Below are 25,142 nucleotides of genomic sequence, written 5' to 3'. Positions count from 1 at the left end.
TTTGGAAGCAAAATAACACATGATAGATAAAGTCAGGAGAACAGCCTAAGAGTGTACTCCTGGCCAAGGAAGTCTACTGTAGTGTGATTCATGACAGATGGCAGTTTGTGCAGGTCAAGCCGTGGATGGGGATTGCATTGTTGCCTGCTGCAAATGACAGTTGTGGTATGTGCATGCACTTGCTTTGCTCTTGAAGAAAGTATGTATCCTACAAATTTTGTCTCTCAGATTGCTTATGTAGAATTTATTACTTGCCACCACCATCAGCATTGACAACTCACAGCAAATGGAATAAAAATTCACTAAATAACTCCCTACCATCACATTTAATACATGCATTAGCTATGAAATTCACAGCAGAAAGCTCAGAACACTACTGAACTCTCACTAGTTATTGGAGAATGCATGACATAAGTGTGCAGAACAATGACTCCTACTATTCCATCAAACACTGATATTAATTTGAGAAATAAATGTCTAAGAATGTTTTAAGTGCAACATTTTATAGAAAGGTGTCAGGGGTGCTGGGAAAACCAGAAAATGTTTGAGACATGTTACTACAGAGGGATATTGAAAATTAGCTAGACTGATAGGCATATTCATATATTCTTTATTCACCATTGACCACCTGAGGTGGAATAGGATAAGAAAAGGGAGTATCTTCTGCAGGATTTGTGAGGAAATGAAAATATGAAGTACAGTGAGAAGAAGGAGGACAGGGTGATACGGCATGTGCTAAGATATCAGGGAATAACTTTCATGGTGCAAGAGGGAGCTGTAGAGGGTAAAATCTGAAGGGGAAGACAGAGATTGGATTCTGGGAGGACATTGTGTGCAAATGCTGCTCTGAGTTGAAGAGACTGACACAGGAGAGGAAGTCATGGTGGACTGCATCCGACCTGTCAGAAGAGTGATGCTTTGTGGAGTGCGGATGTTTCTTTTACAGTTTTTGACACGTTTTTGTGCTCTGTACTATAATATCATCTGACAACTACATATAAAATTAAAGCTTCCAGTCTGGATGTTAAAATTCAAATTATTACTGCTATATATTTCACAAGACGAAATGAATAACCTGTGAAAAACTGGTGAAGCTTATTATTTAATTTTTGTGAATCCACTTTAATATATGAGGATTCATGAGAGACATATCTCAAGGTGATAAAAGATGTTTCAATACCTTAATATAGAACTATGACTGGTGGTGTTAAGTCTGTCTCCTTTTTGATAAAGGAGAGATGGTTAACAAGGTTATTGAATTCAAAATCTTAGCAAAAAAACTCCAGTAACTATCCCAAGCAGAAAAGTGGAATAATAAGTGAGCCACAGAACTTGGAGGAATAGTTTAGTCATTTAAGAACCAATGTCAAAAGAATCAGTTGCTCTGAAAAAGAGAGAAATAGGGTGCTACAATATTGTATTGTATTGAACTGGGGACCTAGAAACGATGGAGAAACTTCGTCCCCACTGTAGCCTCATTGGTACACAACCCCACGACAGGCTACAGCAGCCCACTAACCCCTCCGCTGCCCCACACCAAACCCAGGGCTATTGTACAGTTCGACCCCCAGTGGACTCACCCAGGAATGTCTCACACCAGACAATTGTAACCCCAATGTTTGCATGGTAGAGTAATTATCATGTATGCGTACGTGGGGAAAGTGTAACTGAGACGGAATAAGGGGAACCAGCCCACATTTGCTGAGGAAGATGGAAAACTGCCTTAAAAACCATCCACAGACTGGCCGGCACACCGGACCTCGACACTAATCTGCCAGGTGGATTAGTGCCCGAGAGCAGCATGCCTTCCCGCCCAGAAAGCAGTGCGTTAGACCGCATGGCTAACCCGTCAATGTACTACAATATAGTAAAAGATCTGTATCTTCTGGCAAAAAAGAAACAGCTAAAGGAAAAGTTTTCCTTTGGTTCCTTTGTATCAGCAGAGAGCTAAAAAGACATGATATTGATAGTGTTTAAACTGAAAAGAAATGTAGATGAATATCTGAATATTGCAAAGAACTTATGCCCACCACTTGCCACAGCAGGAGTAAATAAAATTCCTTGCCCATGTAGCCAGGTGTACATAGGAACTACTAAAAGAAGCAGCAACACTTGGCTTAAAAAATCTCTTCTAAGCAACATAGATAAATTTCCAGTAATCAATCATTCATTGGGACCAGACAAACACAAAAGCCAATTCTCTGATGGTATAGTTTTAAACCTGTACTATGTTAAGATGTACAGAGAGCCCTTAGAAATTCAGAACCATAAAAACAACTTTAATGGAATAGATAAAGGACTGAAATTAGACAAGTTGTCAGCCTTAGTGCTAGAAAAAGCAAACAACATCAACCCCTCTGCTGTAAAAAAATCCATAAAACACTTTGACATGACTCTGCGATCTTTGGTGGCTTCCGGATGACACCGTGGACAAACTGTGATGTTCACACATATGAACAGTTTGGCAATGATGGCTTACTGAGCGTTTTTAACTTTCAAAATTAAATTACTATATCAGTATAGACTTTGAGGATGTCTCCTACAGTAGAAGAGAAAACATTAGGTACAGAAGCATGTCTTGAGCCACAGCCTAATGCCCATAAAACTGAGATCACCAAGAATATGATAGGACCAGATCATTGAGTGGTTTGAGATTATATGCAATAAACTCAAGTCACTAGTCAAAAGCAGTGCCTGAGACATTGTTGACGGAGAAGAAAATAGAAAAATAACTGATCATGGGCAGCTTTGAGAAATGAGTATGTTAGAGACACGTGTGTTCTTTGGAGAAAAGCCAGAAAAGCATGTTCAAATATTGTACCAATGAACCTGAGTTGAATTAATGGAAATACAGCTACAAGTATTGAGACTTTTTAACTATACAAGACTGATGTTAGCCAAATTTAATTTTTATATCTTGCAGCTGGATATCATCTCTGCATAGACTCATTCATCAAAGTTTTAAAGAATTAAGGACACATCAGACAGGTTAACAGTAACATGTCAAGTTAAATGGAACTCTGGAAGAATATGAACTTCAATCAACAAATTCAGATCCCTGTGTGTATAAAGACAATCAGAGGAATTGTTCAGTCTTCCTATTTATTATCCCTGTGCCACAGTATCACAACACTGATAGAGGAGCCAAAACAAACTGGTGCATCCCATGGACAATTTGGAGTATTGTGTGGTAGTTGGTTTTCTGTATTTGGAGAGGAACAACACTGCAACAACCCATACTGAACTAGTGGAAGTATAATGCAACAGTGCATCATCATATGACACATTGGTTAGGTGATGCAGATGTATGAAAAATTTGTTCTCACATTTCTGAAACTTTTCCTAGAGCTGGATGCAAAGCAAAACATTAGATGTTTTAAGAAAATAGGTTATAATAGTTTCTCAGGTGAGGTATAGTTGAAGTACGGAATGTAAAAAGGAAGTCAGTTAAGTTGACTGAGTCTGACCTGAGTGTCACATTCCATATATTCTTCAAACAAATAATAGAGAAAGTAATTAGCAGATTGGAAAATGCAGATAAGAGAATGAATAATGGTAGAAGCTGAATAGAGATGGATAATTTTGATAGTAGAGCAGATGAACTCAACAATTAAGACACAGATCAAAACTTCCTTGAAAGAGACAAAGAGAGAGAGAGTAACACAACTACAAAAGAATATGTCGAAGAAAAAATCAGCAATTAACATAAGGAAAGAATAATGAAGAAGAAATGACACTTCCTTGAAAGAGACAAAGAGAGAGAGAGAGTAACACAACTACAGAAGAATATGTCAAAGAAAAAATCAGCAATTAACATAAGGAAAGAATAATGAAGAAGAAATGACAAAGTCATTGGGAAGTAAACGAAGAAAGGAATATGAAATGAAGAAAGGAATATGAGAAAGTGTAGCATGTGGAACAGAAATGAGGCATGAAAACTGATTGTACAGTAGACTTCCATTGCACTTTCTTTTGAAGTGGAGCATAGGACTCCCTTAGATTTGAACCTTATATCTGGATAGTTTAGCAGTTGGTTAATATACATCTTCTAACAGTAATTTTTACTTAATCTACAGGATGCAACTTTTTCAATGAATTGTCAAATATTTGTATTATTAGACTCATCTTTAAACAAATCTGAATTTCAGTTCTGTCATTGCCTTACTCTTTTTCCTTTCTTTATTTTCTCTTCACATCCTAATGGAAAAATGTCAAGTGTTTGGTGAATATGCTGTATTCATGTTCTGTAGATAGTATTAATGTTTTACTCTTTTATGCCACTGAAAAAAGTTGTAAGCCCTTCAGTTGTTTCTACTTACCATTTATCTATTTTTATAGCCTGCTACCCCACGGTCATTAGTTGGAACACAGAGATTCAGTGCCCGTTTCCGTAGTGATCTGCTATTAGCCACAGGAGGGTTAAGATCTACTACTACTACTCCAGCTTATATACCTACTGTGCCTCTCATCAGGGCAGCAAGCACAACAACCACAGAAACATCAGCAGTAAGTTCTGTTGCACATGACCTGCAGCTGTGCATGTTGCTTCGACTTTTCCATGGCTGACTGAATTGCAACTGGCAGCCAGACTCCAGCTTTTAACTTTCAGCTGTTAATCTATGTAACAAAGCATTAATTAATATCTCATTTAAGAGTTGCCTAACCAAGAGAGCTTCTTTGATTTCATTAATTTATATAAAATTGCAGCTTATAATTTCACTAGAAATCATTCTGGTGTTAAATTCATTGTTTGAAATTCTATATACATGTTACGTAGAATTTACGTCATAATGAAAACCTTAAAGCAGCCTTAAAGAATACAACAAGCTTAAGATCAAAACTATCTATAGTAATACAAGGCTTTTTATAACTTGATGTAATTTTATGTAGTTGCACAATCAATTAAATGTAAAAAAATTGCTTCAAACATTATGTAGATAACACAGAAGTGCACCTCATTCTTTGTATTTGTACAATACACATAAAACAAAAAATTTATAAGTATAAAAAAACTCTGCTAAAAGCACTAGTAAACATGTGTCAATAGTTAAATTATTTCATTTAAACGTGAGCTTTTATTAATATTGTGCCAAACATTCATTACAAAGAAAATTTTGTTTCATTGTTAGATATATGATTTATTGTATGACAGATATCTGGCAAAAAAAGATAACTATTCTTTCGTAAATGATTTGCCCAGTGCAGTGTGCAGTAACAGATTACTAATAGCATTCTTTAAGGGTGATTCAAAAAGGTTTTGCACTGTGTTTTGTGTGAATCATGAGTGGCCCAATAAAGATTCCTTTGTTATTCAGGTACTCACTTCAGTTTACAATTGGTTTCAAACATCCTTCTCCCAACTGCGTAAAGCCAATGCTTACAAAAAGGTTTCTGATGGATTGTGCTTTCTCTGGTCGATTATTATCATAGATATCTACTGTCTGTCACACAGTGATCACAACAGTTAGATATTTGATGGTATTAAGTCTTTTTAGTAGACTTGGTGTTCCAAAGTTTCCACATTTTGATGATTTTACACTGCACCATAGTGACTAGCATTATAGTACTGAAGAAAATGTCCTTTTAAAGTTCTCTTTCTTCTTTGAACCAGCAAGGGATTTAGTTCTTGCAGCTGTAAATCACAATATTTGACAGTTATGATGATTCCTCTGCTTTTCTGGTAGATATAATTACAGAAATTTGGGCATTAGAGATAAAAATCAACACTTTTCCAATTAACAATTTTCTGCTAAATTTTTTTGCATCTTATATTGTTCACATTTTGTTGTTTACTTTCCTGCTTTCTTTCATGTTCATAATTCTGCCAACAGAAAGGCTGAACCACTGACAAATATGTCAACTAACATAAATTAAAATTGAAATGTTTTGTTATTTTCACTTGTCATGGGTTGATGCTTTGACATCTGGTGCTGCATGGATTTGATAGGGCACTGGGATGTTTTGAATTGTGGATAGTGCTGTTTGACATTAATTCTCGATTGACTGGCAGTTTTGTAGAACAAAAAAAATCTGAAAATGACAGTTTAAGCTGTTGAAATCAGTCATCAATAATAAAGATTTATTAATGCAATCTTAAATAAAAAAGTTTTTCAAGTTAAATATAGATTGTTTCTTACATTTTTCCAATATGAAGCATTTTATTCAAGCCTTAGTTAAGTGCTGCGTACGTGAACATGCCCATTTGCACAAGGTGCTTTTCATCTGTATGTTGTTAGTGGTTATGTTTTTGACAAACCTATGTGTAATGTGATTAATTTTTAGTCCACCCTACATTCATCATACTGATTATGTTATACTGAGGCATATAATTTTACTTGATGGTGCAAATGTTTTAGTTGCCATTTATTTTTGTTACTTTTGTAGAGGACTTTATTATTACTGTCCTTTGTAAATAATTTGACAGAACATAGCCCTTTATTCTTTACTTTAAATTTCTTCATTAAAACCACTAATTTTGACCTGAAAAGAGAATCTGGTATGATACTTTTGAGGCTGAGTTGGTTAGATTAGTCTCTGGTTAAAATACTGAAACACTGGATCTGTATTCTGTAGGAGTCAAGTTCAAATTCTCATTTGGGAATCTAATCGTAGGGTTTTTATTGGTTTATACAAATGCCATAATGATTCCTTCTAATAGCTGTAGCCAGTTTCCTTTCTCATCCTTGCTCATTTGAGCGAGTGTTCCATCTTTAATGGTCATGCTGTTGCTAAATGTTGTTAATGTTATGATAAAAACCCAGCTGTTGAAGTAATAATGCTTAATTTTCTTGATCCATGCTCTGTAAGAAGACTCTCAACCGTATTTCTCAGCACTGCATCTACTAGTATGAAGCGAGTATGACATATTTAAGTAGCCCCTTCTCATGTTCATATTCATGCCCCTTTACATTTGGTATGAAGTGCAGAACATTTTTGAATCATTCTTGTATATTAAATTCCTGTGCAGCTTATATGTAAAAAAAAAAAAAATGTTGCATGTTCAGTCTTGTCACTAGTCTCTTCTTTTGCATGACTTGTTAATAACAAACTTTCCTTCTTTTAATGTTAATGACGACATCCTTGTAATCACACTCCCATAGGCTTGATCTGTGTGTCTGTTTGAAATCTGATGTTGTAGTATTTGTACAACAAGCCATATCTGGTCTGCAATCTTAGTTTCAATATATTTAACAAATCTGCTTTTGTTTAGTATCTTATCTGTGTTAGCATGTTGCATGCACATTGTTTTACATTTTCCTTATACTGGTTTCAGTTTTCCAATGTAATTTACTGTCATGAATTTGTGGTCATTAACTACACAAAGGGTTAAGTTTCATATTTAAACTGTAATCAATTCTAACCCCTCAGGTAATATTTGGGATATCATTCACTTGAAGTGTGAAAAATATATACCTAACAGTTGATTTTGAAGATATTTTCTGTATCCATTTCTTACTTTGGTGTTTCACAATTTTGATAAAGAATAGGAGACTTAGACATTAAAAGATAATTCTGTATTTCTCCACCTCAGATTTATGATAAAATAACTGATGTTCAGTTGTCTGTAATACAATATGCCACTATTGATACAATACACATATTAAAGCCAATATTCCACAAATATGAAAGATGAAGCAAACAATTTATATTTTAGTGGGCTGCTAAACAAGGAATTAATTTTTTAATGTAGATTAGAACAAGGACAACTTTGTCAGATGATGGATGACAAGTATAACAAATTATTTTGCTGGACCTTTTGTCCTGGAAGAAACGGAGTAGCATTCTGTGTGGAAAAGGCTTCTCTCAGAAAATTAAGTAACTGGGAAAATAATAAGCCAGGAGTGCTGTTAAACAGTGTAAGAATTTATTTAGAATAGTAACTTTTGACAAAAGACCTAAACAAGAAGCTCTTGCCTGATCAAGTGCAAAAAGTGCAGTCTGCCACCTTTGGTGACCAAACTAATCTGTGATGCTGTAAAGAGAAACTTTACATCTGGGATAGGAAGGTCTCATGAGAAGTTAGTGCCAGTTCAGGCATCACATGTAAGGCGGGAAAACTGGACTTTGTCCAAAAGTGTTTTTAATTGGCACTTCTGGATGAAGAATAGTTTGCTGTTTATAAAAACTGGAGAGATGCAGAATTGAACAATTTAATTTTTAGTATGAATTGAGAGAACAAAGAACTGTTCAAAGTGTTCATTGATGGTGAACTTGAATATAAATAATTTCAGTTTGCAGTGATGAGGGTAATAATAATGGTAACAATGATACTAGTGATAAAATTTCACATGTCAAGTGAATGATGGCCCATTTAGTTTTCAAATTTTAAATTTGTGTGAGTTGTGTATTATTGTTTCATAAATCAGTTGTAATTTGCAGTAGTGTAGCCAATAAAGGGGAAAAGTGAGTTTAACACTTTCAGTGCTTTGCAGTAGGCTCAGGTGCATAGATAGATTATATGACATAAAAAATAAAGAAGTCTTATCTTTTCTTATCAAAAGCATTGACAAAGATGAACTTTGTGTTTTTTGTAATAACTGTGAACAGGAACAGAATTGGCCACAGCATCTGTAGAATCTTTTATTATTTTTATCTGAAAATTGACAGCCAAAAATGGGGGTATTAATGCTGATGGCTGCATTGATCAATCATTGAGTTGGAGATCACAGTACATCAGTGGAGACAAAAATGCCATTTCATTAATGGCTAAATCTGATGAAATTCCCTGTTTCCTGTGAAAATTGAACGTGAGCTTTACAGATTAAACATGCTTGAAAATATTCTTCAAAATATATCTTCTTCAATAAAATGGCATCTGATGGTGTACTGTCTTCAGTTTGCACAAATAAACTTCACTGTTCCCGTTTTTCCTGCACAGACGTTTTCTCAATATAAATCACACATTTTCTCTGTAGTATAATAATGTATAACAAAAACTACAATTTGGTTTGTACAGAATAGGTTGTTCATAATGTTTCTTGTTTCTGAAGGGATCTGGGAAATGGTCGACTAATCGTGGACGAGCAGATACACGCTCTCGCTCTGCTCGTGTGAACCTCTTGTGACGTCGTACTACTGGAGGCCATTCATAGGATCACTATTTCACTATTGTTCCAGTATTCAGTATGCAAAGTGCAAACTTTGAGTTTTTCTATAAAAAAACAAATGTGCAGGCTGGTGAGAGCGTAAGCACAAATGCAGCTATTTCCCACAGAAATTTTCTTTTTAAAGAAAGCGTAGTCACTCTGAGCTGCTTGGTGCAGTTCACCTTTTCTAGCTCCGAGAAATTACATAAGACAGAACTAGAGATTGATCTGTAGTGTTTTTGATATCCTGAAAGATGTTGTCCATCAAAGTTTATACAACACTATCTCATTTTATTTTGAAATTGTGTATTTTAACTTCAGGTGACTGAAGGGAAATTAATCATTGTCATTTTATCATTTTTTAACAATTATTTCCTCTAACTTTGCTTAACTGTGGTAGCACTGGAAGCAAATTTTTTGGAGATTAACCAGATGTAGTGGAATCTATGTAACTTTCATTAGTCTTGCTGCTAGCATTTGTTTGTATCTCACAGCCTGCACAGTTGGCATAGTAATGACAAAATTTAATTTTGTATCAGTTTCTTTCTTTTTGTACTGTAGAGCCAGTAGATAGTGGAAATAAGTAGTTTTATTCTTTGTGATTACTGAGCATGTTTCATCCAAGAACATTTTGAAGCATGATTTATTAGGGGAGTTCCACTTGCAATGTTCTTTTTGTAATATATTATCTATTATGTGTCTAGAATGTGCTGTAAATATTTTGCACAGGATATGTGATCTTCACTGTTGTATATAGTAGCTGTAAAATTGTATTTAAGTGATGTAGTTTACTCAGTCTCCATTTCTGTAGACATCATTTATTCATAATATACATTGGTACTTTTTTCATTGTGGTCTGTGTCAGTGGAACTGGATGCCTGTAGAAACAAGTAGCAACATTAAACATCATGACTTAAAGAGAGCTGTCCATTCATAATTAAGATAGTATTTGTATCTCCATGATAACTTGTAAATTCATTGTTCTAACATCATCCCACATTAAAGCACCTGCACTGTTAATTACTGTTTGTTAAAAATCCTACATCTAGGAGACAGACATGTATGGTGCAAAGAAATAAAGACTATTTTCATTGTAATGAATGTTTGGCATTTGTTTCAAAGCCATTAAAATAATTTTCTTAAATTAAAATTGCATTTCTTTACATAGACTCTGAATGATTTTTAATTTCAGGAAAGTCCATCTGAAGGTTTGACATTGGACGAGAGTAGTTTGACAATGACTGAAGACAATTTACTTGATGACTCCTTCCAGGACAAAGTAACAGTGGATAATGATGTTAGTTTTCTCTTGGACAACTCTACAGAAATTAATTACATAGACGAGGAAACAGTGAAATCTCATTCTACAAGTAGTAGTTCAGTTCCACCTACAACAGTGAGCAGTTTATCCCCTGCATCTGATAAAAATGATATAAATGCCCAGGAGACAACGATGACATCAACGACATCAGCAATTACTGACTCTGTTTTCACTACTTTTAACCCCGGGACCAGTATACCAAACAGCCCCTTGGTACAAACCACAACCAGCATTATCTCATCCCCCTCTCAGTCATATGGAAAAGAAAGCAGTGAAGTGCCTGTCATGACTGAAACGGTATCAGAGGTACCAGAGATGCAAAGTACCACATTTGGCAGCACATCTACAACTACTCGACTTTCTCCCAGCACTCGGAAGAGAAGATTGCCTTTGCGAAAGGATTTTGCTATTGCACTCTTAAAAATAGTTTCCCGTGTGAATCGCCCTACTGTACCATTCTATGTTACAACTGTCACTTCCAATTTAAATGAAGATTCTACAGTACCATACTCACTACCTGTTACTTCAGCGGCTGAAATGATTTCAGAGCTCTCTCAACAAGACATCACTACCTTCTCTCCATATGTCACATTATTGGCAAAAAAGATTACAACAAGAGCTGTAACATATTCTCCGAAGGTTGTTTCTTCTGCCACTGTGGGAACCACACCACATAGTTCCACTGCTAAACTAAAAGCCACTTCCATTAATTCGGTGACAGAGAAAATGCCAGAAGTTTTCACTACATCTGACTTGTTTAAATCCACATCTACATTTGCACCACTGTCTTCACCATTACTTAGCCCTTCTTCTGATGCAATAAATTCTACCACAGAAACTCCAACTGCAACTGTAGCAGTTCCCATTACTGAAACTACTTTATCAGAAACTGTCACTGTTGTTTCCAGTACAGAAACTCTCACATCAACAGTTTCTGAAATAAAGCCTCCTACAAGCACAGAAGCTGTAAACAATCTTGCTGCAAATAAATCTGTAGCTGTCTTTACAGAAAATATTACTGATGAAATACAGACCAGTTATTCCAATAAAATTGTACATACCAGCAACTCATCTTCTCAGGAAGCAATGAAAATTAGGAATTCTAAAATCAGATTTGTTTCTGTTGACAGACCACCTCTGGAAAGTGACAATCTTGTTACTGAATCGTCACCTGACTTAAGTTCTTCAGTAAAAGAGTCTGTAGTTACGGAGCAATCAACAACAACTTACTCAAATACTGAAAAAATTTCAGCATCTTCTACTGTACAAATTCCTGCCTCTTCTAGTACAAGTGGCAGTGAGTTTGCTTCTGTAGAGATGCTGAAAATGATAAATACATCAACAATGGCTGTTTCAGTTGACAGAGCTCTTCCAAACAATGATACCCTTGATCCAAATCAACCAATCAGTCTCATACCTTCTGCTTCATCTAACACATCCAGCACTTCCTTGCCAGTGACAGAAGCATCAAAGCTCGTTGTAGACTCTGTGAAACAATCTGTACAATCTTCTACAGAGACTGACTCCTTAATTAGAACACGCTTCCCAGTGAGAATTACTATTGCACCAAGAGGCACTGCTAGTACCACTACTATACCTCCACTTGTAAAAGGAAAAAGCAGTAGTGATCCAGTTGCCCAAAGGAGGATGGTGGATAATGTTAATGACGAGACTCAGTATTTAGCCACTACATCTCATTATCAAACTACAACTACAGTCCGCACTCCTCTTCCCTTTGTTATCTTTGGAATATTCCCTAATAACACTGTGTTCCGCAAATACCCTCATTCTGGAAAGACAGAACAAGTCAGTGAAAATGAGATTGCTAGACATCAAGAGTATTATCCTGAAGAGCAGACATCACAGACCAGTTATACTACCTCAGTAACTGGTGACCCAATAGGAAATGAAATATTATACAGGAATGCAATGAGAAATTCAGTTCAAACAAGTCTGCCTCGTGCTACAGTGAATACAAGGCTGCCTGCAGGAAGAAATCCATCAGAGAATGAAGTAGCATGGGCTCTTGGCACCAGAACAAGCATCCCTATTCCACCAGCACAAAGTGAAATAGACAGCGGGCAGCAGATTGAAATGGTAGATACTGAAACAGCACTTTGTTTATCAAGTCCCTCTTTAGGATCCAGATTATTAGCAGTTCTGTATGCTATCCCAGTTGTGCTTAGGACTCTCTCTTTCTGTTGTGAAGATGCTTTAAAATTATTTTCTTAATTCTGATCATTCTTCTTTAATTAATGAATTCATTACTTGCAGATTTCTGTGACAGTGGAAAATGTTGTTTTAATGACAACTGTAGACAGGCACATAGATGATTCTGTCGTACTTCAGATTGAAGTAAAGTATTTTAGGAATATGTATTCATGTACAGAACTGCTAGTAATATCAGTGTCCTATGAAATAAGTTTATTTTTACTGCATGCAATAAGAAATACAGACTTGTACTGTGGTTGTCTTTAAATCTCCAGGTGAATCTACAAGTACATAACTGTATCGAAAAATTTCTGCAATTGTTGTTCTCTGTACATGTTGTAGGTGACTGTCTTGAATAGTAACCAAATCTAACCTTATTTGATAGTATTGATATATACACTGGATATGCATAAACGGAAATATCACTACTATCACTAGTCCTCTATTTGCAGTTGTAAACCTCGATGAAGAAGTTTGATGTGACTGCTATAACAAATCATCTTTATAAATTAGCTTCCTTCTTGAATCTGATGATTTTTGACATTATTTCTTCATTATGGAGACAATATTTTTTGTAAAAACACAAAACTTTATGTAGGTGATTTTTATCTCAGTCATTACATAACAACCAGGTTATTTTAATTCAGGATTACTTTTTTCACTGTGTAGTAGATCAGACAGTAACATTTATTTTATTATGCAAAGTTTATAACCATGTAAAATGGCCCTATACTGAAGTTGTATCACATCTGTTGATGCATACAAAAAATTATTTTTGTGCCTCAAGAAAATTTACCCTGATTAATTACTGATATTTCCTGCTATATTTTTGTCATGATTTCATCATCTGTCATCTTTGAGTTTCAAAAACATTGCCCCAAACTGTATACAATTCAGAACTGAAGGGTGTTGATTTCAATGATGTTAGGGTTCTTATTCAGCCGAAATGTATGCACAGTTTTTTTCTTCTCAATTGTGTTTAAAAGTTGTGGTCCTTTGAATGCTGTCCTTTCCATACATTCAGTATATGATGTTTCAGTCCATGCATCAGTTGTGTCATTTGCATTTTGCAGCCGGGAATTAATGCTGGCAAATGCACATGCAACATAATTTCATGCAATAGTGATGATGGTGTTTGACTTTTCTGAATATAAATACAGATCAGTCACTCATAAAATGTCATTCTTTACATTACTCCATTTATGTTTCCTTAGAAGAGGTTGCGCCTCTTTTGAAGAGGGCTGATTTTTTGTGACTAAGATGAAAGGTATTCTCTAAACATCTAAAAATTCCAGGCAAATTATTGTAATGTTGCACAAACACAATATTAGAACTCCCATCGACTAACTTTTAATTCATTTCCACATAAAGGAAAAAATTATTGTAATGTTGCACAAACACAATATTAGAACTCCCATCGACTAACTTTTAATTCATTTCCACATAAAGGAAAATACAGCCACATTGAATGCTGAAGTAAGTACAACACATGAAATCAGGGTTTATATTAATGCACAATGTAACTTATAGAACACCGAGGGCCTGAGGAGCCAGCTTATATGCAGCTTTTTGCACATGGCACAGTGCTTGCTGGTGGCCTCTTTAGCCTGCCCGTGGAGGCTTGCACTGTTTAATTATGCACGCTCTGTGTATGGGATTATACCATTGTAAATGTAACTTATAAAGCCTTGGCAGAAAACTTTGTTACTGACCCAAAGTGTTTTCATATTTTTGAAGATTGCTATTAAGATTTTATAGACCTTTATTCAATGATCGCTGTATATAATTAAGGCAGATAAGCGGAAGTAAAAAGGTTAAAGTCTGTGGTGCAATCCCATGACCAAATTGTCAGTGTGACTGCAGACAGAGTTCAACCAGGAGAATTTACGTATCGCTACCATTTTTCATATCAGAAATAGTGATGGATGGCGTCACACCTATCATGGCTAACAGTTGTCCTTTTTTACTGAATGCTAAAATGATGTTGCTGTAGATGAAGGAAGAATGAAAGAAACATACTGTTCTGAATTAAGAATGAAACAGTAGAGGAACAAATCTTAATACACCACATGGTTCTGGAGTCCATTCTTGTGTCTTCAAATGTCAACAGTAAACCTACTTTCAAATTCACATTTGGAAAAGTTATAAATGCAGTAAATAATCTCCCTCTCCTGCTTGTGAAGTACTTCACATTTCTTGCCATCACCTGGCAATTTTTTTAAATCGCAATTAAATTTTTGCAGATAGACGGTCACAGCTACACTGCTACAAGGAAAAAAAATGAAAAAAAAAAACAGAAAAACTGACATTTGAATGAATAATTTGGTTGTCATGAAGTATGGCAACAGTACAGTATGTAGGAGCAATATTCTTGCTGTTTAGCCGTAAATTGTTGCTAGCTGCTCGGAAAGAGAATGAATATTATTGTCTGCCTGTGGCTAGTGGAGGGGGATGCACAGAATGGCTGAAAATTGGGCTGCCTTCCTTTATGATGCAGACTTTAGTACATTTACCTTTAAAAGACCTCTGTGTTATACTGGAATTCATGGCCTGCTCTACATATGAAATGTGGCCATTATTTAAGTAATGACAGATGTGATTTTGTGGCCTAAACTGTTTTAACTCTGTATTTTTGTATATTTTGTGCTTCCTTGGGAAAGAATTTGTAACATTTCCTGTATACTACATGTATTTTTTTTTTTAATTTGTATCTTTGAATAGAACCTGTGAAGGTGGTCTGTGACTGAAGGCAGCTGATACTTGGGTTTTAAATAAAAAAGCAGCTGATGATCAAATGCACATTTTATACATTACTTGACAGCTGTTAATAATTACCTTCCAAAAATGTTCAAATAGTCTGAGATGTGTTACAGAACACTCAGAGTGAACTGCCAACTAATTTTAAGTAAGCATTCTAATCAAAGTCCAGTTTGCACAGTAACTGGTTTTCTCCAAGCACAGAGGCTGAAATGTAAACACTGTAAACCAAGCAATGTACCTGTCACAGAATGCAGACTTTCATTGCTGGTATTTGCATTATTGCTGGTATTTGTTTTATGTGCTTAAAGGTCATTGTCAAAGGCATAATTTCTCTGCCTACTGTTTAGTCTTTCAGTGCTGGAGACATCATCAGAGGCTCAGAAAGCATATACATTCTCTAACAAGCATAGCAAGCCACACTGTTTTATGTATCCTTGCAATGGTCAGTACATGGCATCATCAGACTGCTGCCTGAGATCTCAGAGTTGCACTTACATGTGTTATGGGGCTTGTATTGGAGAAGAGTTGATGCTGTTCTGTTTTATTTAGCACTATGGCCCACAATTTGCCTAATTTCAATCATACTTTTCTATTAAAGCTGTTTTTGTGATTTTGAATTTGTGTGGTCTCCCTGTACATTGTGGCATAGTAAAGATTATATCATACCAAAATCCCATTGTCAGAGAAACAAATCTGATGGTTCCAAATGAGACAAGTTGTGGGTCATAGTGCTAAATAAAACAAACAATGCCAACTGTTCCACACTACAAGCTGCATAACACATGTCAGTGTGAATCTGCAATCTCAAGCAGAGGTCTGCTGACTGCATGTATTGACCATTGCTTGGATACAAATAAACAGTTGTCTGCTGAGCTTGTTTGAGACTGTAACTGCTTTCTGAGTCATTAAAGCCTTTGATAATGTCTCCATTATTGGAAGGTGAAATGTTAAACAGAGAATTATGCTGAATCATGTCTTGGACCATAGTCTCATGTCCATAAAGGAACTATCAGCAATAATTACCAACTGGTGTGCAGTTCACTGACCAAATTACAACTGCCTCAGGCCAACGCTGGGCTGGCTTATATATAGGATTATAGATATGGGTGGCGTCTATTCTGTTGGACATGTCCAACAGTATAGACACCACTTATGATGAAGCAGTTGAGACATAAATGAATAATTGGGGTGAAATGAATGGAAAACAAAATGTAATGGAAAGAGATAGGAAGGAAATAATTACTTCCAGGTGACACAGGGCACTGTGGGAACGCAATGAGGAGAGTTGAAAATTTGTGCCTGACTGGGAGTCAAACTGTGTCATTCCACTTTTCTAGCAGTTAAGGCAGAGCTTCCAGGATTCAAACTGGGAACAGTGCTTCAGTAGCAGTTAAGTCAACATTTTTAAAGAAGGGGAACTACTACGTTTGAGTTCTGGTCCAGCACAAATTTTCAACTTTCACCATTGCATTGTTGCAATTCCCTGTGCACCTAGAAGTCATTATTTCTATCCTGTCTCTCTCTTATCCTGTTTCCTTTCCATTCCTTTCACTCTAGTAGTCATTTATATGTATGAGTCTGATATGGTCTTGCCAAGGGTACTCTTGATGAGAAATACCATCTGGTTGGTGGTGCTACAGTGGTCGACAGTAATGTTGTACCAACCACTGTGTTTCCATACTAAACGGTGGCACCACTACAATATGGATCAAAATGTTTTGTGAAAAGGTATTTCAAAAAAGATTCAACCAGAAGATTGGTTCAAAAAGCTCAGAATTTCTATCATTTTCTTGTCTCAGACAGGATTACTTGAGGTATAGGTAACATAGTAGATATCTGATGAAATAACACCTATATAATAGTATGTGACGCATTCATTAGGAAAATATTATTGGGTTGACTTTTACTCAGAGGAAAATTTTCTCGGCAATACTGTACCTATTGGAGTTTTCCAGTTGCCGTACTCAGTGTTTCACTTGAATTTTATGCTTCTGCTATTCTCCACTGCTGTGCCAGTTTCTCATCATCTTCCTTTGTCATCACTGACTGTACTTTGTATTAACTATAACTAGTCTCAAATAAACAGGTGCAGCCTGTTGTGAGATTCAGTCACTGGCCCTGTTGGCTTTCACAATGCGCCCTTTTTCCCAACTGTAGCATAACGCATTGTCATTTTGGGTGATGGGGATGCACTGGTTCATGAAGGGGTTCTTGTCACCACAGAGGCAGTTTGTTAATGTCACACTTCCACTTCAGAAAATGTTTTCATGGAGACATTTGTGTATTTAATTCTTAAACAAAATTATCAAATATTTAAGTGTCACTTACTAAATAATCTGAATTTAGGTGAATCTGATAGCAAAACAAGATTTACAAATTTTTACAACAGGGTTTTACTAACAATCAAGATTCTTGAGCTAAATAATTCATAAATATTCTTCAGATGAGAAGGGAGGGATAGTATCTGTGCCTCCAGCATTTTTTATGACATTCGTGGAAGAACAGCAGAGAAACTTACAATATGGTTCTGGTTTTTTACCTTTATATCAAATGGCAAATTAAAGTCTTATTGAGGGCTAAGACTTCCAGGTATTTAGTGTTGATACCCTTATTATTTCAGCACACTTGCCACCCTCTTCCGATCAAACTTCTTTCCTCGAAGTTCTGTAGTCCCTCCTGGAAGTTAAGAGTACAAATACAAAATCTAACTCTCAAAATAAATGTGAGGTTCCTCATTAACAGTGTCTCATATACTGCATTCATATTTACAGTATCTGTGCATTACAAAGTTGTTGCATTATGCAGAAGATCACAAAAACATTGATGAGGATGAAGTCAAAAAATGTTCTGTCTTCATTAACATAAGTCAATTAAATGTATCTGTGTGACAAGTTTTCTCTTGCCGATGTGACATCACAGGCTGTTCTTGCTGTATGGTGTGCACCATGGGTCCAAGGCCAGAACTGCTGATGACATGGAATAAACCTGACCAGCAGGTACCACGAATGAGCTACAATGTTTATCATTGTCTTGACTTGCAGATACACATGGTCCATCCATCTCACAATACAAATGCATAAATAAAACTTACATCAAAACAGTAGATTATCCAATACATTGTGGAAGTAAACTTTTTATAGTGGCGATCATCACTCATCAGTACAAAAAATGCTTGTGCAATATATCACTTCATGAATATAATAGAGGGAAACATTCCATGTGGGAAAAATATATCTAAAAACAAAGATGATGTGACTTACCAAACAAAAGTGCTGGCAGGTCGATAGACACACAAACAAACACAAACATACACACAAAATTCGAGCTTTTGCAACCGGCGGTTGCTTGGTCAGGAAAGAGGGAAGGAGAGGGAAAGATGAAAGGATGTGGGTTTTAAGGGAGAGGGTAAGGAGTCATTCCAATCCCGGGAGCGGAAAGACTTACCTTAGGGGGAAAAAAGGATAGGTGTACACTCGCGTGCATACACACACACATGTGCTTAACATACAAAGAATTGCACCGTAATCTAAGAGTGAAATTGAAAATAAAAATGACTTTTCCAGATTTTGTCAGTGTATGTTTCAGTATATTAACTGAGTCTGCCTGTGTCTGTATATATGTGTGTGTGTGTGTGTGTGTGTGTGAGTGTATACCTATCCTTTTTTCCCCCTAAGGTAAGTCTTTCTGCTCCCGGGATTGGAATGACTCCTTACCCTCTCCCTTAAAACCCACATCCTTTCATGTTTCTCTCTCCTTCCCTCTTTCCTGACGAAGCAACCGCCGGTTGCGAAAGCTCGAATTTTGTGTGTATGTTTGTGTTTGTTTGTGTGTCTATCGACCTGCCAGCGCTTTTGTTTGGTAAGTCACATCATCTTTGTTTTTAGATATATCACTTCATGAAAATGATTTACCACTCTACTAACTGAAAACAATACAGCATCTGGAAGCCTGTTCACAGATGATGCTGTTATGTATAAGATAGTTGCAATAGTAGAAAAAATGTAGGAAGACTGCAGAGGGTAAGTGCTTAATACAGCACGTGGCAGTTGACCTCAACTATTGTGTGTAAGTAGGTGGAAAGACCCTTTCTAATTTGATTACACTATTATCCACAATTAACTGGAAAAGAGAACAACTATAAAACATCAGAAAGTAATTGTCTGGATCATCACATGTGGAATGACTAAATAAAAGTATTGTAATAAAGTCTGACTGAGACACTTCAGAAGTGTCCTAAGGAAATGTAATTCACTTACACAAGAGGTGACTTACAAAACCATTATTCAACTGATACTTAAGAATTACCTGTCATTTGGAACAGTACAAGTAGGATTAGTAGAGGACATAGAGAAGATCCAAGTAAGAGCAGTGAATATTATCTCAAGTTAGTTTAGTAAGTGCAAGAGAATATTGTATCAAACTCCAGTGGCAGACACTACTGAGATGCCAGCTCCTAAAGTTCCTAGAGCCTATGTTCCAAAGAGAGTTATGAAATGAGATTTCACAAGTTACATTATATATAATAACTTGCTTCTTTCTTCTGGCATTACTGTATTATTACTCTTTGAAGCAGTAAAGCGTTCCAAGTGGCTGGAAAAGGGTACTTATCATTCCTGATGGTACTTCTGCAATTTTTATGCCTCAAAAAACTTTTATATTTGGTTTGGTAGCTGACTGTGTTCTATTACTTCAGAGTCAGTAAGTTACTATAAAAGGCTGGCATTCTGTAGACATCCACTGTTAGTACATAGTCCTTTCGCTGCACAACCAAAGCTTCTATCCTTGCTCTTGACAATCATGCAGGACCTACAATTGTCAATTTCATTTTCTTGTGATTGTGGTAGTTTATATATTCATTTTTCGGCTTCTGTGTACACATTCAAGTTTCTCATTTCATTTTGTCTTGTTTGGTAGTTGACTATCATTAAAGCTCTAGGCATTCTGATATAGTAAAACTTCTGCATCAGCAATGAAGATCATTATGAAGTGCAAGGCAGAGAGTAGTATTTATTGTACCAAGGTTTCTTCCCATTCCATTAACAAATGTGGCAAGGGAAGAGTGATTTCTTGCTTGCGTATCTGATAGCCAATATTTGCTTAATTTTATCTACACAGTCTCTACAATGTCAGCATGTAGGTAGATGGAAAATATTCATAGTTTCTGCCCTGGAAGACAGTCCTTGATGTTCATTTATGTTACACACTACTCATCAGTCAGAAAGCCTGTGACAATTTGTGGTGCCCTTCTTTATATACACTTGATGTTGCTTGTCATTTTGACCTGATATGGTAACATTCACTTGAGCAATATTAAAATATATGTATAAGTATTTAGTATGCAATCCTATTTGTAAATGAACTGCAGTTTCCCAGTATTCTACCAATGAATTTGATGTTGTCTTTTGTTTTACCTGTAAATGAGCCAGTGTAGTTGTTCTGTTTTTATCTCTAAACACCGTTACTTCCAAATATTTGTGTGATATGACTGTTTTTATCTCTAAACACCGTTACTTCCAAATATTTGTGTGATATGACTGAATTTGGTTATAACAGGTTAATACTATAGTCAAAGGATATCATGGTTTTATGTTTTATGAAATATACAGCTTTGTATTTCTCTACATCAGAGCTACATGAAAGTCTTTGCAATTAGCTGTTATTTTGTCAGGATCTACAATTTTTACTGAACAGAATGTCCTCATTTATTACTTCATTATCTACAAAAATCTGAGATTTCAATAAATACTCTACTATCCACTAAGTTATTAATATATATTATGAACAACAATAATCATTGTTCACTCCCCTGAAACAGAGTAGGTGTTACTTCAATGCCTGTAGATGATTCTCAATCCAGAACACAGAAACATAGGCTTCCATAAGGGGGGCAAGAGGGGGCACTTGCCCCCTCCTGGAATCTGGGTAAAGGCTTTCTACTCATCAAAGAATTCTCTCAAATTTATAGCAATCATTGTGTGTGACTCTAACAAAATGCAGATTTAACATTGCTGACAGTGACAGAAAATACTACAGTTTTAGCAATCAGTATATATTGTTAGTTCATGGGAAATTATGCTGTTGTTTCATCACAGTTAAGCTGAGTGCAAACCTGTACAGTCCAGTGCTGAAGTAGGGGATTTGATCTTTTTCTTTCACTTCTTCATTCAGCCTTTACCAAGCTGCAGAAAGCAATTGGTCTAACTCCATGGTATACAGATTATAATGTCAATTTGGAATGCATCAAAAGCACGGTTACAGTATACATGCCAGTCATTCCTGCACAATTCTCACAAGGACATCCTTCTTTGCACCACAATATGGAATCACAACATTTGTCTATGGATAAGGAATACCCATGATTGCTTGCTGGTTCTTTATCCAGGTTTACATGACAGAGCTATTGTAATACACTCATGAGAACATAGCTATCCCATACTATACATTTATTCATGTATACTTAATACCAAATATGCAGTCAGAAAAATACAATACCATTTCCTGCGCTAGAAAAGAGGGAAAATAATGTGAACTTTCAGGGTCGAAAATATGGCCTCTGAGGATTGGAATCTTCTCAAAGTCTGTGGGTCCACCACAGTACCACAATCAGTCAGAGCTACAATATGTGCAGATCAGTTGGCTTGACTGGATGATAATGTGACAAACTGGGAAGACAAGGATTACCTTTGTTTAGTCCTAGGATGTTAAAAGTTGATTCTGCCAGCCAATTCAGTGGTGGGTGCGGGAGGCTTCACACATTCACATCATTTACTGACAGTGGGTGACACTTTAACTGACAAAAAAATGTAGCTTGTAAAATACATTTTGTTTTATGCCACTAACAGTAAAAATTATAAAGTGTGAAAGTAATCCCATAGATTCATTAATGTGATTAGATGTGAAATTTTATGAGTCAACAAAGTTTTCTAGATTGTATCAAAGTTAAATAATCCTTTTTTAAAGTCTATTCCCTGTTTTTCCACATTGAGAAAAATGAGTGTGGCATTTTGTCAGTCATGCTAACTTTTTTCCTATTCTCTGTTTTTAATTTTCCACTTTCAACGCTACGTTACACAGGCGAGAATAAATGTTTTTGTGAATGTTTTCTAGCTTAATTCTGTAACTTGTTGGATACCCTGGGTTTAATCATATGAGGATGGAAGTTCAGATCACCGAACCAAAAAGGTGGTATCCATATTCGTATTCATAACATAAAATATGTGTTTTACAAATGCCATTGAAATCTGTTTACCATTTAGGTATCAAAGTAATCTACCTTAAAAATACTACATAGACAACTATGGGTCTTTTGCGATTCAATAAGTTTTGTGTATTACTTGCCACATTTAGTTTTTGGGTCATGTCACATTCTCAAACTCGCTGAATTCTGTTATATAAAAATTCACAATTTAGTTCCTCTTGGTCAAGTTACTGTGGACGCCCATGCACAGAAATATAATTTGTTTGAAGGAGTTTATGTGATAATGAATCGAAGGTTTTCCAAAACTCTAGAAATACTATTTAGTGAAGTTTCCTCTATGCCTGACACTGAGTTTGTCATGAATGAAACATGCAAGTTGGATTTTTTGGAACTCATGCTGAATTCCATGGAGTTTATTTTGTTCCCTGTAAGATTTTTCTGTACTACTGATTTGTGGGAGGAAGTAATATGTTGTTTGACTCCTCTTGGATTGTACCCTCTAGGAATTTTAGCAGTAAACTTCTCTCATGTAGCAACTGAATCCAGAATTGCTTGAGAATCTCTGTGGCACTCTCTTGTTTATTAAACTGCATGAATAAACACTTTGACCTTCTTCATCTCGTTTATGAATTCTACCTAGTAGGGCTCTTGAACTAACAGGCAGTACTCAAGAACATGTTTAATAAGGAGTTTGTGTTCCACATTCCTCATGTGTTAATTGTGTTTCCTTAGTATTCTTGCAGTGAATCTGTCTTGCATCTGCCATTCCAAAAACTAGCTTTTTGTGGTCATTTTATTCAAAATCACCAGATATGCAACAATTGTAACTATTTTCAGTGACTGATTCCACACTGTCTGATAAAAAATAATGGTCCCTTATAAAAATTTATTTAAAAAATGCTACATATGTTGTGGTTGGTAGTTAACTGAATGCGTGTGCACCAAGAGTCCTCTGTAGATTTTACTGTAGTTTCCTGGCTTAGTAGCTTCCCTATATGTGATAGCATCAACTGTGAACAACATTACAAAGATTCCAGCATTGGCCTCCAGATCATTTATAGGTATTATGAACTGTAATGGCCCTATCTCATTCACTTGGAGTATGCCTGAAGCTGCTTTCACATCTCATGACTTCTTTCAGTTAAAAACAATGTGTAGAGTTCTATATCCTAGAAAGCCTTCAGGTCACTTACAAAGCTGATCCAGTATTCTGTAAGGCCATATTTTATTCAGTAGGTAATAATGTGGAACTGCGATGAATGCGTGCCAGAAGTAAAAGAATGTGATATAAACCTGTATTCCATTACTTACAGCTTTTTGAATCTCATCTCATCACCTTTATTGATTCTTATTGCGAAATATGTTCCTTGTTTCCAAAAGAAAAAAAAAATCGTAATACATGATTATAAAATGTATTCTATAATTTTACAAAAGACCGACATCAGCAATAAAAGTCTGTAGTTACTTGAATCTGTCTGATGATCCTTCTTGAATACATGAATGACCTTTACTTTTTTCTTCATCTGTTTTGAATGCTTCATTGACCTATTGTAAAGAATGCTAGACGCAACTTATTCATGTGATATATCCTATTAAAGCTCACTGCATTTATTCATTAAATAATTTTTGGTGATTTTTCTATTCTGTTGTCATTATTTTCATGTTGTCATATTGCTATTTCAGCAACAATTGAAAATCATAATATAGTATTCTATTTTGAAATTTCAGCTTTCCCTATGTCTTTGTCTGTTTGCATGCTTGTATTGCAATGAGTGGTGGGTTAGATGTCATTGATCTGTTTCCTAATTTCAACTAAGGCAAAAACTTCCTTTTTTAATATTTCTTTTGGTAATTTATACTATTGCAGCATTATGGTCACTCTTAATTGAATTGAAAAGTGTTTAACTCTGTGTGAGAGAAAATCTGAGATGTTACCCACATGAGTCAGTTCTTTAGCTAATTGCTGAAAATAAACTTTAGATACAATGTTTATTGCAATATCATATGACTTCACTTCCCTGCCAGTTGTTGCAATCTTGTGCATCCCCCAGACCACAGCTGGTAGTTTTGAAATGTTCTGTCATTAAAACTGGTAACTTAAACTTTCTCGCTATTACCATAGCATGTCAAGAAATTTTCATGCAAATTCTCCAACTTTTTCATTGAGGCTGCTGAGAGAGATGAAGGATCTGATTACCATGTCTGACTCACCAAGGCCACTCAACTTCATCCAATCATTTCACATTCAGAATCTGCAATAACTTCATTAAATGCATTTGGTAATAGGAAGTCATAGACTGTAAGCATACCTCAAGGTAGTGCATGTAATGATGATTTTGTTGCTAATAGTAGTATTATAATGTATGTGCAGTACTAGCATTGATAAGAGTTTTGATGAACAGAAAAATATAATTAGACACCAAAACAAAGAAATTGAGAAGAGAAGAGGATGTTAAAGAAGAAGAAAAGGCAGTAATGTTTAGAAGTATTGATAACAGGTATAACCATGAGCTGAGGGCTGGAAAAGTGAAAAAAAAGGAAGTAATTGTTAAACACCAGTTTGAGC

At 35.7% G+C, this 25,142-nt stretch overlaps 1 protein-coding gene across 11 annotated transcripts in view; it reads left to right on the top strand.

Moving 5' to 3' along the window:
• Positions 1–25,142, top strand: part of LOC126354916 (mucin-17-like) — a 518,430-nt gene that overhangs the window by 318,072 nt on the left and 175,216 nt on the right. For all 11 annotated transcript variants that reach the window (XM_050004997.1, XM_050004993.1, XM_050004988.1 and 8 more), the window contains exons 15-16: positions 4,339–4,506; positions 10,279–12,504. In XM_050004997.1, coding sequence (XP_049860954.1) covers positions 4,339–4,506; positions 10,279–12,504 — 2,394 coding nt within the window. The remainder of the gene's footprint in view (positions 1–4,338; positions 4,507–10,278; positions 12,505–25,142) is intronic.

The sequence above is a fragment of the Schistocerca gregaria genome, chromosome 3 (genome assembly GCF_023897955.1).
Source record: "Schistocerca gregaria isolate iqSchGreg1 chromosome 3, iqSchGreg1.2, whole genome shotgun sequence".
NCBI lineage: Eukaryota > Metazoa > Arthropoda > Insecta > Orthoptera > Acrididae > Schistocerca > Schistocerca gregaria.
The sequence above is the reverse complement of the archived record's forward strand: the minus strand, read 5'-3'. Positions and strand labels throughout refer to the sequence as shown.